The sequence below is a fragment of the Diabrotica virgifera genome, chromosome 1, assembly GCF_917563875.1.
Source record: "Diabrotica virgifera virgifera chromosome 1, PGI_DIABVI_V3a".
NCBI classification, from domain to species: domain Eukaryota; kingdom Metazoa; phylum Arthropoda; class Insecta; order Coleoptera; family Chrysomelidae; genus Diabrotica; species Diabrotica virgifera.
In genome coordinates this window covers 169,542,586-169,559,118 of record NC_065443.1, presented here as the reverse complement: position 1 = coordinate 169,559,118, position 16,533 = coordinate 169,542,586, and the positions used below count along the sequence as shown (strand labels likewise).

The 16,533-nt window shown below is 31.9% G+C and overlaps 1 protein-coding gene across 2 annotated transcripts in view; it reads left to right on the top strand.

The window, feature by feature from the left end:
* LOC126878850 (death-inducer obliterator 1) overlaps positions 1 to 16,533 on the top strand; it is a 234,578-nt gene that overhangs the window by 126,548 nt on the left and 91,497 nt on the right. The window contains exons 14-16 of one of the 2 annotated variants that reach the window (XM_050641744.1): positions 927 to 1,189; positions 4,096 to 4,188; positions 6,913 to 7,065. In XM_050641744.1, coding sequence (XP_050497701.1) covers positions 927 to 1,189; positions 4,096 to 4,188; positions 6,913 to 7,065 — 509 coding nt within the window. Of the gene's footprint in view, positions 1 to 926; positions 1,196 to 4,095; positions 4,189 to 6,912; positions 7,066 to 16,533 lie in introns of both variants that reach the window. The other variant, XM_050641743.1, reaches the window with a different exon arrangement.

Below are 16,533 nucleotides of genomic sequence, written 5' to 3'. Positions count from 1 at the left end.
TGAAACAAGGACAAAAGCACACATTGGCAAAATATCATTTTTTTCTTCTTTGACATATTAGCTATGTGTATGCCAAATTTCATGTTATTCCAAGCGGTTCTTTAAAATTTGGAGCAAGAACAGTGAGTAAATGGACTATAGTGAGAACAGGCAGTCACATCTGATTTACGCCTTTTTGTTGATTCAAAAACTAATTTCGGACTTAACCAAATTCATAGCCAGAATTTATGGATGAAGATTGTTTGAATTTTCAATTATTGTATTTCTATTTACTTATATGTCTATATCTACAATGTCAATTTTCATGCATATTGTTGTTCTGTCAATGTCATATCTACAATGTCAATTTTACTAAAAAAATGATTTTATTGACGTTTTGAGGTCCAAATCGGATACCGTTGTCAAAATACAAAAAATCTTAATGAATTAAACAAAAATGTTGTTGCTTAGTAAAAAATTCTTCTAATAATTTATTTAATCTGATTCATTTATATCGGCAATTCAGACATGTATTAATACTTTAAAATGTATAATATATGTCTGAATTGCCGATATAAATCAGTCAGATTAAATAAATTATTAGAAGAATTTTTTACTAAGCAACAACATTCATTAATATTTTTGTATTTTGACAACGGCATACGATTTGGACGTAGAAACGTTAATAAAATCATTTTTTTAGTAAAATTGTGGCTTATTTCCCATCAAAACTAGTTAATTTCACGCATATTGTGTATGACCACTATCTAATGGACACAATGTTTGTTTTACCAATAATTAAAAGTCACACAATACAGTTTTAAATCTACAGTTGATCATCGCTTCTTCATTCTTCCAATTCTTATTTGAAGACACAATTATTTTATTTTTATATTCGAATTATTAAGAACTTTTGGTTAAAGCATTTTCTAAAACTCTTGTTTTAGAGATAAAGACAGAAGTAGACGAAGGTCTAGAAGTCGTGATCGAAAACACAGCGATCGTAAGAAACGATCTAGATCGAAAGAGAGAGATAGGCACAGAAAATCATCACACAAATCATCAAGACATAAGAGAGATATAATTTCGACTACGGAAAAATTGGATAAAAAATCTAAGGAAATTCTCGAACAATTAGTTGATAGTAAGATAGTGCCACCATTGGAAGACAGGTTATGGAAACATGTGCCCCAAGAAGACATTGTTCCAGGTAAGGGTAAGTGTAGATTCGTTTTAGTTCGTTAGAATGATGTCACTACCAAACTAACCTTATGTTTGTCTTTGTGCTTTTTGTTTATGTTTAACCAGTTTTAAGCAATTTGCTTTACATATTTAACCTTTAGAATATAAGTTTTTACAACAGTATATTTTGAACTTTCTACTGATTCAAAATAGAAAATGAGATACCACAAGCAATAGAAATACGTAGAGGAGTAAGTACTACAAGGATGCACTTTGTCACCACTGCTATTTGGTGACTTGCTATTTGGTATTTGGTGCTAGAGGTTGTAAATAATATTCGATACGTGGACGACACTGTACTTCTGCATGAAAAGTAGAAGAATTACAACGATTACTTACAAACATAAATATTGCTTGCAACAATTATGGCATAAACATAAATATAAAAAAAACCAAGTATATGGTCTTCAGTAAAAACATGACACAACCAGCACATATTAGATAGTATACATAAACGGCATTCAAATTAAAAAAGTATCAAGTTACAAATACTTGGAAACTTTAATAAACGAAACTGGAGACTGAAACAATGAAATAAAAAGACGTATCGAAATTGCCAGGACCACCTTCATAAAGATGAGAAAATTCTTCTGCAACAGAGATATAGGCATCCCTCTACGATTAAGAATGCTAAGAGACTACGTATTTAATACGCCATTATACGGTGTAGAGACCTGGACGCACAAACAGAACAACATAAAAAATATTGAAAGTTTCGAGATGTGGTGCTACCGTCGAATGCTGAAGATAAGTTGGCTTGAAAGAATCACAAACCTTGAAGTAATACGAAGGATAGGAAAAGACCCAGAAATTTTGTTAACGATAAAATAAAGAAAATTGAATATTTGAGTCACCTGATGAGAAGGTTACTTCAAAATATAATGGAAGGAAAATAGAAGGAAAACGGAATCTAGACCGTAGAAGAATGTCGTGGTTGCGGACTGCGGAATTTGAGAGAGTGGTTTGGCTGCACCACTAATGAACTTTTTAGATCAGCTGTAAACAAGGTCAGGGTAGCCTTGATGATTTCCAATCTCCGATAGGAGTGGCACAAGAAGAAGAAGACCTGATTCTAATGTTTCGTCTCTTAGATAGTGATAGTTACCATGTAACAAACAAACTTAAATTGAAGTTACCGTTAACATTTTATCATTTATTATGTCCAAAATGCCGTATAAACACAATATACAAATCCAGATACATCAGGAGAATTATGGGAAAGTTCTAAATATATCAAAAAACAGTATTTGGAGAAGTGTACAAAACGACAAATATCTGGGTGTAGCTTAAACAGAATAATGGAACCAGCAAATAGTTGGAATGCCAGAAGGTTGAATAATATCTAAAGGGAAAACTCATGGTGGTTTACCATATGCCATCTTTACTGTAATTTTAATACAAGTTCTATTTCTTACAATATAGTTGTTCACTCATTTCTAGATAATTCTAATTACTAATATATCTAAATATTTCCTACTTACTAAAGACTATATATGCACGATCAACATTATATACCAGTTTTCAATTACAATAAATTCACTTAATCTCTTTGACCTAAACAGGTCTAGACCTAGACCTAGACTAGGAAAAACAAATCCCACTTCTGTCACTGTCTTTTCTTATACATCCGCAACTCTCATTCCTTATTTCACAACTCTCATTCTTTATATCACCTATTTTATTTCTACCAACCCTTCATCATTAACTATCTCTTACTATGAGATACCTTATAAGCATTTCATTTTTTTTTTCACATATATATTCCAGCAATTTTTACCACTGGGACATAAATACGATTCATCTATTTACTATGACGTCATCATCAATTATAACTTCTTCTTTTTCTCCCTCAGGTTTTTCCTTTTTAGGGATCGCCGTTCCTTACGCTTCTTCGCCACTCATTTCTGTCTATCATGTCTTCACCTAAACCTTTCTCTTAAGTCCTCTGCCACATAGTCCTTCCATCTTATCTTCGGTTTTTCTCTACCTCTCCTTCCATTAACCTAACGCCTCTATCCTTGATCCTAAAGAGTTTCTTCCTGTCCCTTATAGTCTTATCCAGCATCCACCGTAACATTTTCATTTCAGCTACATCCATCTTCTTACACAACACAAAATCTATCTGACTTTCCCTTCCCCCATTACTATAGCTAACGTACTGGTCTTCAGTCTTCATAAAGAATGTATTAACCACAGACAAATCCCATGCCACTGCAAATCCACATCCCAAAATCTCCATGAAGTCTTTCTATTCCCGCTCTTTCTCTACCAATATGTCCATTCAAATCACATCCAATAAAACACTTCGTCTACAGGAATCTTGAGCATCTCGCAGTCAAGGGCACTCCAAAATTCTTTTTTTTTTCGTGTTCTTCACACCCTACCCGTGGGATGTAGAAACATATGATGCTCGCGTTGATATTGCCTGCATTCAGTTGGACACTCATTATCTTATCACCTCTTCTGGTTACCCTTACAAGATGTTCCTTCCACCTATTGTTCAAAATAATACCTACTTCATTTTTTCTGCGATGACCGTCCAAACTACTATAGATTAACTTGATGTTTCAATATTTTTGAATAAATTACTAATAACTAACCAACTACTAATTCTTCATATATGTACAGCTGCGGTCGCTGAATAGTTTACACCTTCATTTTTACATTTATTTTTTGATTTATTTATTTACCTTTTATATTAATTTATTAATTTTAATCAACCTATTCTAAGTCCGTCATTGGTAATTAACGTCACTTTGACGTAAAAAGTGCAAAAATTTAACAAATCGTCTACTAAATATGTAAGGGTGTAAACTATTCAATGTCAGTAGCTGTACATTCGCTCTTTAATATATTCCATTTTATATTTTTTAGCAATTGAGAGTGATAGTGACCACGAGCCTTCATCAACTGTTACTATTCCCACTCCTCCCAGGGTCGCTGATAGCAGCGAAGAGGATAAGAATTGTAAGTAATTAATAACTATTAATAACTAATAATGAAATAAATGCAAATTGCCAACATGTGTTTATATGTTGGTTGGAAGTTCGAAAAATGAACATACAAGAGATACATTTTGCAACGCTGCATATTATAGTATGGTCCTTCCCTCCCGTTGTTTTGGTAGATAGGGTCACCGGTAGGACCGAGATGTTGTGAATATTGAGAAGGAAGAGTCAATTAAGTATTAATTTATATCCAACTTGATAATCCAATAAATAAAGACAATTTCTCAGTTTAAAATTGACTTCATTTACAAAGTTCAAAAACTCGCCCCTTTCAGCCTCACAAATTCCTTGATGTTCTAAAAAGATCCTCTTCCGTTTTCCAGGATGACTTGTTTTATCGATCTGGAATTTTCGGTAATCTTAAATCTGTTTTATAAAGTTTTAGGTTTTTTGAAGTTATACTTCTTTATGAAGTTATACGTTCGCTCTGATTGGGCATTCCAATGACATGTCAAAAATTGTTTAATATGGCGGCTGTGGTTAAAGAATGTGTTGTTATTTTTATTTGTGGATAACATCCATATTATGGTTGTTAATTTGTATTTTAAAAGTTGTGAGAACAGAGACAAAAGTGAGTTGATAGTTGTACTGACTTTTTAAATAGTTTTATATATATTTTTGGACTTTAATAACAAAAAAAGAGTACTTTGTACGCAAGTAAGAAGTTCTACTTCTACTATTATGATTTCAATGAAACAAATATATTTTAAACATTTTAATTGTATTTCTATTTAAATATTGAACTAATTTTAATGCTTAAAATAATACCAAAAATTAACAATAACCTTAATACGTCATTTTTTATGAACTGGAGCCTCCCCGCAGTTGCTTTTCTATTGACGAATCGTAGAAAATCTAAAAAACGTCAGATTTTGTACACAAATGTTTAATTTTAATAGAAGTATAACTTCTTACGTGCGTACAAAGTACACACACATTCTTTTTTTTTTTTTAATTTTAATTTCGTAACAGTTGCAAAATTGTGCTCAGTGTAACCATCTTGTCGAAACTATATATTATTAAAATACAGTTCGAATATCTTAATATATCAATAACTGAATATCAATATCTGAATTTTTAAAACGGGTCCAATCTGCCGTGAATAAATGTCGGCTTCCTTCACTATTTGACTATTCAAACATGGTTCATTCATTTAAGTGGCATAAATTGCAATATCCCATTCTAAACGTTCTTCAGTTACTCTTCTACTCCTACCGCCTAAGTAAAATTTAAAATAAGAATTAACACAACCAAATTTTTCGAGCTGTTTTCGACTATTTTTTTGTAAGACTAAGAATTAATCGATTTTTAAAAGAATATGTAAAACGACATAATAACCTTTCGGTTGACATACCAGAATGATAATTATTAATACTTCTTTCTCAAGAGATAATACCATTTTTCATCAATGTTCGTTCATCAAAATTTAGACGAATGCAAACCTGCTCGGCTCAACTGGTAAATTCTGTGGAATCTTGTACCCGCCTTTTATAACCAGGTTATACCGGGGTCCACTTATATTTTCCCCCATTTTAACTGCCTATAACTTCTAAACGGCTCAAGATAGAAATATGCGGTTTTCGCTGAAATGTTTTATTTTAGTAAAAGTTTTGTCTGAATGGACTCAATTTTTTATATCGCTTTCAAATACGAAAAGAAAAATGGCGGATTTTTGAAAAAAACGTTGTTGACTTTTTTTTAATGGAACACCCAGTATATTTTTTGTAAATTGAAAGAAAGGTCATTCACCTATCCAGTGAATATAAGTTTTTCAAAATCGGTTGTCAAATCACTGAGTAATTAATTTTTAAAATGAGAGGTGCAACGTGGATATCACATACCTAAATAACATAATATGTGATTTCCACATTGCATCTCTCATTTTAAAAATTAATTGCTCAGTCATTTGACCACCGATTTTAAAAAAATTTATATTGTTGGATAGGGAAATGACCGTTTTTTCAAGTTTTTAGGTAACTGACCATTTTTTATGTCGCTTTTAAATAACAAAATGGCGGATTTTTGGAAAAAAAATACGTTGTTGACTTTTTTTATTGAAACACCCAGTATATTTTTTTGTAGCTTGAAAAAACGGTCATTTACATATCCAGCGATATTAAATTTTTTTAAATCTGTTGTCAAATGACTGAGCAAATAATTTTTAAAATGGAAGATGCCATGTGGAAATCACATAACATAATATCATTTTGCTTAGTTATGTTATTTAGGTATGTGATATCCACGTTGCACCGCTCATTTTAAAAACTAATTACTCAGTGATTTGACAACCGATTTTGAAAAACTTTATATCGCTGGATAGGTGAATGACCTTTCTTTCAGTTTACAAAAAAATATACTGGGTGTTCCATTAAAAAAAAGTCAACAACGTTTTTTTCAAAAATCCGCCATTTTTCTTTTCGTATTTGAAAGCGATATAAAAAATTCAATCCATTCAGACAAAACTTTTACTAAAATAAAACATTTCATCGAAAACCGCATATTTCTATCTTAAGCCGTTTAGAAGTTATCGGCAGTTAAAATGGGGGAAAATATAAGTGGACACCCGGTATAATAACATGTTAAATCTTATATGTTCAGTTCTTGAAGTTCTTACGCCCTACTTATAAGTATATTTTGATAATAGCACATAGTTTTTTATCTCGCGTTACTGTTTTAATTTTAGTACCAGTATCACCCGAAAAAGAGAAGGATATATTTGACTTCGGTATTAGAAGTACATCACCGCCACCGATAACACGACCAACCGAAATATGGAGGGGTGTTATCAACATGGTTGATGTTGCTCAAATATCGATCATTGCTCATGAAGTCTCTGGTAAGTCATTTAAATGTATATTAAAGTTACAATTCAATATAGTCCAAGTAATGAAGCTTAAAATAGGACAAAACCTCGCAATTTTTGCAGAATGGATCGATTTGCATGAAAATTTAGAATTAAGTTCACCTTACCCTCTGCTTCAAAATCTATATTTTGTTGATGGACGCTTTTTATTTTTTAAGGGTGAAAACTATCCCTTATTGCTAAAACCTATAAAAAACCTTAAAAAGGGTGAAATTTGTTCAAATGCATTACATAATGATTGTCTAATACTCTAACTATATTTATTGACTGTTTCGACTCTTTAAAAGTTCATTTTTAAGGGTGCAAACTACCCCTAATTTCTCAAAATTGCTCAAAAAATGCTTAAGGAGGATAAAATTTGATTCGGATGATTCATGTAATAATTGTATTGATTTATATTCGTCTCCTCTAAAATTTACGGATACACGCATACACCAATATGTATACGTATTCGTATGTGTTATATAGTTCCATGAGTCGAGTATGAATCAATGTATGCGTATTAGGGTGGGTCACTTTTGTATGGAAAAAAATAAAATTGTCCAATAAGTTTTGTAATAGTAAAAAAACGTGACCCACATCCATTCATGAAAAACAATGAAAAAAGAATTTTTCTAGTTTAACCCCTTCTACCCGCGCATTGAGTTTGAAAAACTGAAATTTTTGTTTTTTTGTGAATTGTTTGAAAATAGATTTATCGTGGCTCATAGGAATAACAACAACGTAAACTAATAAAATAAAGTGCTTTTGGACTAAATTTTATTATAAAGAAAGAAAAATAAACAAATAATATGACAAAATAAAATATCTTCAAATCACGTTAAAATCTTTCTTACTTTCGAACTTAGGCATAAGCTTTCGTGAAATAATTTTATTCCTAATTAAAGCTTCTCTTGCTGTTTTGTGGCAAAGCTGCATAGATGCCTCTGTTTCTGTTTTTACAGCCCGCTCCACAGCTTGAGTATGACATGGTAGCCTCAGAAAAAGGACTTCATCATCACCACCTGACTCAACTAGGGAATGAAGAGTCTCATCCAGAACATTGATCAATATAGGTGGTTGCGATTAAGATTGCTGCCAGTCTATCAAATCGATGTAAGACGAAGCGTTTAAATCTATCTTAGGCACTTCAAAGACTCGAAGCTGAAGGGATTCAGATGGTTTCCTTGCCTTTATAATGCGTCTAGCGGCAAGTTCTCTCACATGTTTTTGTTCGTCAGATAACATAGATAAGAGCAAGTTCTCTGGGTGCGCAAAGTAAGCATTTCGCTTTATTACAGGATCAACGACACTCTTCAATTCTTGCGGAAGATATCGAGAATAAAATACCAACTTCCAAAAGTGCCTTGCTCCATCTTTACATGTCGGATTTAATTTGATTTCGAACCAAATAGGAGCATATACTTTAACTACAAAAGTAGCGAGTTGTTTGAGTTCGTTTGTAGGTATCTCAGTGGAAACATATAAGCGCAAAATCCTGTTGGCCTTTGTTAGCCACCTGGCATGCGACATTTTTCCCGGAGAGCGATTAGACAAATCAGAAGGGCACTTACCACTTATGACGGCAGATGTGATATGATAAAGGTAACGTTGATCAGAACAGGTCTTTTATATTTGAAATGTTTGGTAACATACCTTCTATATTTTCAAACACGACAACAGAGCGCTTCTCGCAATCTAGTCCGTTCTTTAACGGTAAAATATTGCAAAACCTCTAAATTTTAAAGAACCGCTTGGATTGACATGAAATTTGGCATACACATAGCTAACAACAAATCAAAGAAAAAAAGTGATATTGTGCCGATGTGTGCTTTTGCCCTGGGGGTGACTTTCACCCCCTGTTGGAGGTGAAAAAATATATGTCCAAAATAAGTCCGGAAATGGGTAAACTGACTAATTTTAAGTAACTTTTGTTCTATAGAGTTTTTTCACTAAGTCAATACTTTTCAAGTTATTTGGCAGTGAATATGTTCATTTTTTCAACAAAATAACCACACTTTTAGACGGTTTTTCGCAAATAACTCAAATAGGAAGTATTTTGTCGAAAAAACATTCTTAGAAAAAATATATCCTGTAAAAAATTTAAAAAAAAATGGTGTATACATCACGTCTCTACACCTAGTCGAAGCAGAGTTATAGGTAATGAAAAATAGGTTCATATTCGTCAAATTCCAAATGGAATACTTTAACGTGAAATAACCAAAAATGAAGCACATTTCGGGGAAAACTCATTACAACTTATTTAAAGTGTTTAAAAAAAGCTTCATTTTTGTTTTATAAAAAAATTTCTAGCATCAAAATTAAACAAGTTACGCTCAAAATAAAGTTAGTCCCTTTTGGTTTTGGTAAAAAAATCGAGAAAATCACCCCCTCATTAGGGAACTTAATCGTTACGACTTCACAAGTTTCTTGACTCGTGTATATATTGTTTATATGATCTGTAAGTTTCGTCAGTTCAAAGTCCTTATTATTGAAAGGGCTCTAGTTAAAAGGGGTTGAACGAGTCACTGATTACGAATGTATGCAAATTTAGAAACACCAAATCTTAATAAATTTTTGTCTAACAGAAAAACAAAAAAATACATGATATTCAGAAAAGCAAATCTGACTTTTTTTGTTTTTCGAGATTTTTGGTATCTCTAACAATTTTTAAGTTATTTTGAAAAAAAGCATATTTTTCAAAATTTAAATTTTTAAAAATTTTACTTTGAAACCAAATTTTTTTTAAAATAAGCACTTTGAATCGATGAAACTTACAGATCGTGTAAACACAACATAAGTAAAATAATTTGTGGAGCGGTAACGATTAATTTCATTTAAGTTGCTAATTAGGGGTTGGTCTTCCCGATTTTTTTTTTGCAAAAACAAAAGGAACCAACTTTATTTTGAGCGTAACTTGCTTAAATTTAATGCTAGAAGCTTTTTGTAAAAACAGAAATAAAGATTTTTTAAAACGCTTTAAAACAGTTATAATGGGTTTTCCCCAAAAAGTGCTTAATTTTTTGGATATTCCACGTTGAAAAATGAACATATTCACTCGCAAATAACTCGAAAAGTGTTGACTTGGCGAAAAAGCTCTATAGAACAAAAGTTACTTAAAATTAGTCAGTTTTCCCATTTCCGGACTTATTTTGGACATATATTTTTTCACCCCCAAGAGGGGGTGAAAGTCACCCCCAGGGCAAAAGCACACATCGGCACAATATCACTTTTTTTCTTTGACATGTAAGCTATAGGCATGCCAAATTTCATGTCAATCCAAGCGGTTCTTTAAAATTTAGAGCAAAAACCGTGAAAGAATGGACTAATCATCTAATAACTTTCCGATAGCACCTGAATAAATATTAGGTCCTGTTGTGGTGCCATCAAGTTTTGCAAATAAATGTCTTAAGGGCAGTTCATTTAAGTGTAAAAGGCATATGATCCATTGAAGTGGTCGGTGTAAACGCTTTTCTAAGAGCCGTATGACTCCGCCGTATTTGCCCGTATTAGTTACCGTCCCATCACAACCTATGACAAGAATATCCTCTAGAGACATATTCAGTTGACCTGTTACTGTTTGAAAGATAGAAGAGTCCAATCCTTTTGCAGTTCCATGGCTTGAAACGGCATATCCGACAAAAACTGATCCTGGTTCTTTAATTATTGAAATATGTTCTTCCACAGATGTTGAGCGGTATTTTTCCCCCTTTCATAACAATTTTCAGGGTCTTATCTTTTCGTCCATCAAAAAATAAGGCAGGAATAGTATCTAGTTGGCTTTGAGATAAGGTTTCTTTTTGTAATTTTTGTCTCGCTCGTCGCAATTTCGACTTATCGATTACTTCGTTGTTGATTTTCACATCTTGCAAAACAGCAGAAGCGACAGCAGCAGCTGCTCTATCGGATATCCCGTATCGGTCACAGATAGTTGATAAATTCTTGAGAGATGTTATTTCACGTTTTTTTGATGCTGGTTTTGATGAACTTGAGGGCAAAGTTTGTTCTTCATCGCTACTTTCAGACGTTATTGTAGTGTTAGGATTTTCGTGAGAACTTGAGGGCAAAGTTTGTTCTTCATCGCTACTTCCAGACGATATTGAGGTATTAAGATTTTCGTGAGAAGGGCCTGGTTCACAAACGCTAGAATCGTAATAGGATTTAAGCTTAATTTTTCTATCACTCAGTTTTCTTTTCCTCTTACTTGTCAATAAATCAACAGTTCCCATAATCATTTTTCTCTCTGTTCTCTGATCTATTAAAAAAGCTCGTTCTTCCTTAGGAATCTTTTGGTCTTTGGAACATTTGCATAACTCTAAATCTTTACACTTACATGAACTCAAATCAAACAGTTTTTCCGAATTTCTATGAAAATCTTGAATTTTTTCTTCTGATAAACGCTTCAAAGATTTTATTAAATTTTTACACTTCGCGTGGTAACTTTTTATCAATTGCATCACACGATTATGAGACACAGTAGGAATAGACGCTTTTCTCCATAAATATTCAACTTTAGATGACACTATTTCAGATACTTCATTAATGGATGGCTCTTTTTTGAATTGTTCTCAAGTTTAAGCTGATGTCTTACTAAATTGTAATATTTTATAACTTGTTTGTAAGTGGGTAGTTGATTTTCGTTAATTTCTTCCGGAGCACCAAATATGGGACAACTTGTAGATTTTCGAGTATTATTTGAAATCTCCATGATGCACAAAGTCACAAAGCTAACAAAAACTACTTAAAATCGCGAAAACAGATAAATGCGCGCGACCTTTCGCCCGGAACTCATTAGGTGCACTGAGGCAAAGACGCGTGATCGACAGTTTACGCCCTCTTTCCCCACTCCTTCCTCCGCAGTATGCGCACGATTATTCTCATATTTTGGATTGATTATTATTTGTATTACGCGTATCTCTGAATATAAGAATGTAATATCATTTTATGCCATGTAATTTATACAATAAACTCTGATAAAATAAATGTAATTTTAACAATTTTTCCGAATTTTCAAATGTCATGCGCGGGTAATTAATGTTAATATAAATAAAAAATAAATATGCACGTTTTTAAGTCTCTACCCAGGTCATGTTTTCCGCACTATTACAAATCGAAATTCGCAAAACAATATTTTCGACCCACCCTAATGCGTATATATAAGTTTTTAACGTACATCATACAAAAAAACACCGTTAACTTACATTATTATACTTCCAATTGGATTTCTCCATTTTTGTTTTCAAAAAAATATATTGGTTTTTTCACTGTAACTTTTTTATTTATCTTAAAAAGTTTGGTAAAAAAAGAATTTTGTAGGATTTTACACGATCTATAAGGCTATTAATATTAAATTCTTTTAAAACCCTCAGTCGCAAAAAGGGGCAACTTTGAAAGGGTTGGTAAAGGGGGTTTTTCATGTTAGTATAAGTTTTAATTGTCAATATCTCACTCAATTTTGCCCTAGAAAAATTTTTGCAAACCCAGTTCTTGGGAATGGAATTTAATAACGTACAATTTCATATGTTAACATATTTTCGTATCTGCGATGCTAATCTTTCTATTCTGAAGAAAAGGGCATTTGTTGCCAAATTATAAAAAATCGTTATTGGCGATTTTAACTCCAGTTTTTTAAAAAACTAATAATTCTAAGCCAGTCAAACTACTATAATCTATTAATAATACCTAAATAAAGAAAACTGAATAAGGTCTATGAAAGTCAATGACTAAAAACACCGCTAACTTACATTATTATGCTTCCAACTGGATTTCTCCATTTTTTTTTTCAAAAAAAATATATTGTTTTTTTTTACCGTAACTTTTTTATTTTTTATCTTAGAAAGTTTGGTAAAAAAGCTTTTGTGGGTTTTTATAAGATCTATAAGTCTATTAATTTTAAATCATTTTAAAATCCTCAGTCGCAAAAAGAGGTGACTTTGAAAGGGTTGGTAAAGGTGGTTTTTGCATGTTAGTACAAGTTTTAATTGTCAATAGCTCACTCAATTTATGCCGTAGAAAAATTTCGCAATCCAAGTTCTTGGGAATTAAATAAGTTACAATTTCATATGTAAACATTTTTCGTATCTCTGATACTGTTTCTATTCTGAAGAAAATGGCATTTTTTCCCAAACTACAAAAATTTGTTATTTGCTTTTAACTCCATTTTTTTAAAACTAATCATTCTGAGCCGGTCAAACTTCTAGAATCTATTAATAATACATAAGTAAAGAAGTAGAATAAGGTCAATGACTAATATTAATTAGGGTGGTAATTAGGGGGTTGTTTCCGATCACTTTTTCGCTGAAGAAATATGCACTGACATTCTTTTCATTATAATTTTTGAGCTAGAGACTTTTTTCTATTTTTGGAGATAGATCTTTTTAAATATTTTGAATTAGTTTCTATAAGTTATCCTCTAAAAATGCATAGTTTTTCCATTTTTTCAATTTGAAACTACAATATTTAGCATTTGACGAAGAAGAGTTAACATATAATAAAGTATAGCTCGATTACTGTCTTACAGAAAATTAAAAAAATTAAACAAAACCGTTTTGTTAATTTTTTCCGAAGGTACATTTTAGTTAAGTGAAGTTGTTTTGACAAAACTAAAACTTTTTGAGTTATTAGCAGAAAACTGATATAAAACTAACACTTTCAATAGCGAATAAATCGAAAACTATTAATTTTATCAAAAAAATGTATAGATTTTTTGCTTAGAATTAATGGTTTACCACCTTTTGCGGTCAAAATATAATAAAAAATTTCCACTCCCGCCATGGGGGTGGCAACCACCCCCATGGTAAAAGCGCCTTTCAGCATCATATAGATTTTGATCCTTGGACTATCCACTACTTATTCTCAAATTTTCAAGCGAATCGATCCATTCTGTAAAAATTGTGAGGTGAAAAGCTTCGGTTCCTGTACTAATTTGAAACTATAAATAGCTTCTAAATTATAAGACATTACAATCTAACAAATTCAACTATAGAACAAAATATATTTATTTCATAATTTTTTTCTGAACCTTTTCTGCCTGAATAGTGTATTTTTAAAAATTGTATTTTGAAAACGGCCTCTTGCCTAAAGCCCAAATGTGAATTAGACAATTTTTTGAAATTGTAGTTCTTTCCCAATACATGCTTAATAAAAAAATAACATGCAATAAGAGTCAATTTTTTGTCGTATATTAAATAATATTTTTTCTTACGGTTTTTATATGGTCCTTCGATGGGATCTGAACCTTTGGCATGTCTAGAATAGGGCTTTTCATTCACAGTCATTTGTTTCGAGCTTCTGTCATATGTCATATAATCCGTGTTTATTAATATTATACACAGACTATACAACATATATGACAGAAGCTCGAAACAAATGACAATCGATGAAAATCCCTATTATTGCAACTGATTTAAAACTCATTTGACAGATGCCAGACTTTTATTGGCCAAATATGCACTTGTTATTAAGTTAATATGTATAACATACGATATGTTGGATAGCCAAACATATAATACGATATTACTAATAATTAATCTAAGGGCTTTAGGATTTATTTTATAAGAAAAAAAAATACGATGATCTGATAATGCTGTGTATTTCGTGTTTCTTTTACAAAGGTCGAACGTTAACTTATTGAAATGTTGACTATCCTGATCCCCTAAAACATGTAAATCAGGTTGGCAATATTGACAGTAGAAGAAGTCTAATAAAATGGTCGTCACGAAGTGTTGTATATGAATTATATCTCCCAGTAAATATACCTAATTAATAAGTACTCGGCAAGCTTCCTTCTCCAAAAGGTTATGGACTCCAGTTTTACATGCCAAGAGTACATTCAATAAGAAGTAAAGTTTTTTAGTGTTGCTGTTTATACCGACCGGCAGTGTTGTGAGTGACCGCAAAAAAATGACAGTCCAAGGTTTAAATGGGGCGAATTCAACCGTGAGTTTGTATCCGCAATTAACATCTACGAACTTTTCGTCATGGAAATTTAGATTAGGCAATCTTCTAGATGCCAAAGGTGTTAAAGATTTTATTACCACTGAAGTAAGTGCAACGCAATTCACACAATTGTCAAGAGACCAGCAATCTCAACATAAAAAGCACGATGCAACAGCAAGGTCAATCATTGTCACATGCATTACAGATGAACATTTAGAATATATTCGTGACTGTGACTCAGCATTCGAAATGATAAAAAGTTTAGAAAAAGTGTTTGAAAGAAAAAGTATTCTTTCTCGTTTATATGTGCGGAAAAAATTGTTAACGTTGAAATATAAACAAGGTATCGATTTACAAAAATTTTTCGTTGAATTCGATTCTTTAATCCGAGAGCTTGAATCGACTGGAACTACAATCGAAGAAGATGACAAGGTATGTCACCTCTTGTTGACAATGACAGATACGTTTGACACTGTTATTAATATTTTGGAAACATCAAATGATAAACTAACTGTTGATTTCGTTAAAGCAAAATTATTAGATGCAGAATTGAAGCTGAAAAATAATGTACAAGTAAGTGAAGAATCCTCTTGTTATACGAAGCAATACAATAAAGAAACTCCGATGCTCATTTTGTGGACTTGAAGCCATCTACTGCCCAATTGTTTCAGAAAAAACAATAATAATTATAATAATCGAGGGAGATTTTTTCGAGGAAATAACTATTCCCGTGGCAGAAGAGCCAATAATGATACACAAGGTAAACAGAATATCCATGTAGCCGAAGACGAAGTAAGTTTTATCACAGCCCTACCAGCTGAAAATCTCAAGAATGATGACAGCAAAATTTCGTTTATAATAGATTCTGGAGCATCACAGAATATGTGCAGCAATAAATATGAACAATTTATAAGTAATATTATTGAAATTGAGCCTGTTGGCATTAAAATAGCAGATGGAAAAGTGATGACCGCTCGTACAAAAGGTAAATTAAAAGTTTATTACAATGAAACTCCTATTAACATTGATGTTCTCATTTTAAATGAATTAGAATATAATTTATTATCAGTCAGTAAACTAAACAGTTTAGGTTTCACAGTAGTATTTAAAGAAAATGAGGCTGAAATAAGAAAAAAGAACTTTAAACTTATTTGCTATAAACATAAGAGTAACTCATTTGCTGCAAATTTTCAATTAAATAATTTTCAATCTCTTATTTAAGTCAATTTCTCGATTGTCCTGATGATATATTATGGAAAGCTGCTAAACGTATTATTAGATATTTAAAAAATACAATTAATTTCTGTCATATACAGTAAAAATATAAAAAGAAAACCTTTAATATTTGCATATTCAGATTCAGATTGGGCAGCAAATGTCAATGATAGAAAAAGCATGTCAAGAGGTATAGTATATTTTCTAGACAATCCAGTTTCATGGTATTCAAGGAAACAGAGCACTGTTTCATTGAGCAGTACTGAGGCCGAATATATTTCATCAACTGTTACATGTTGTGAGTTATTG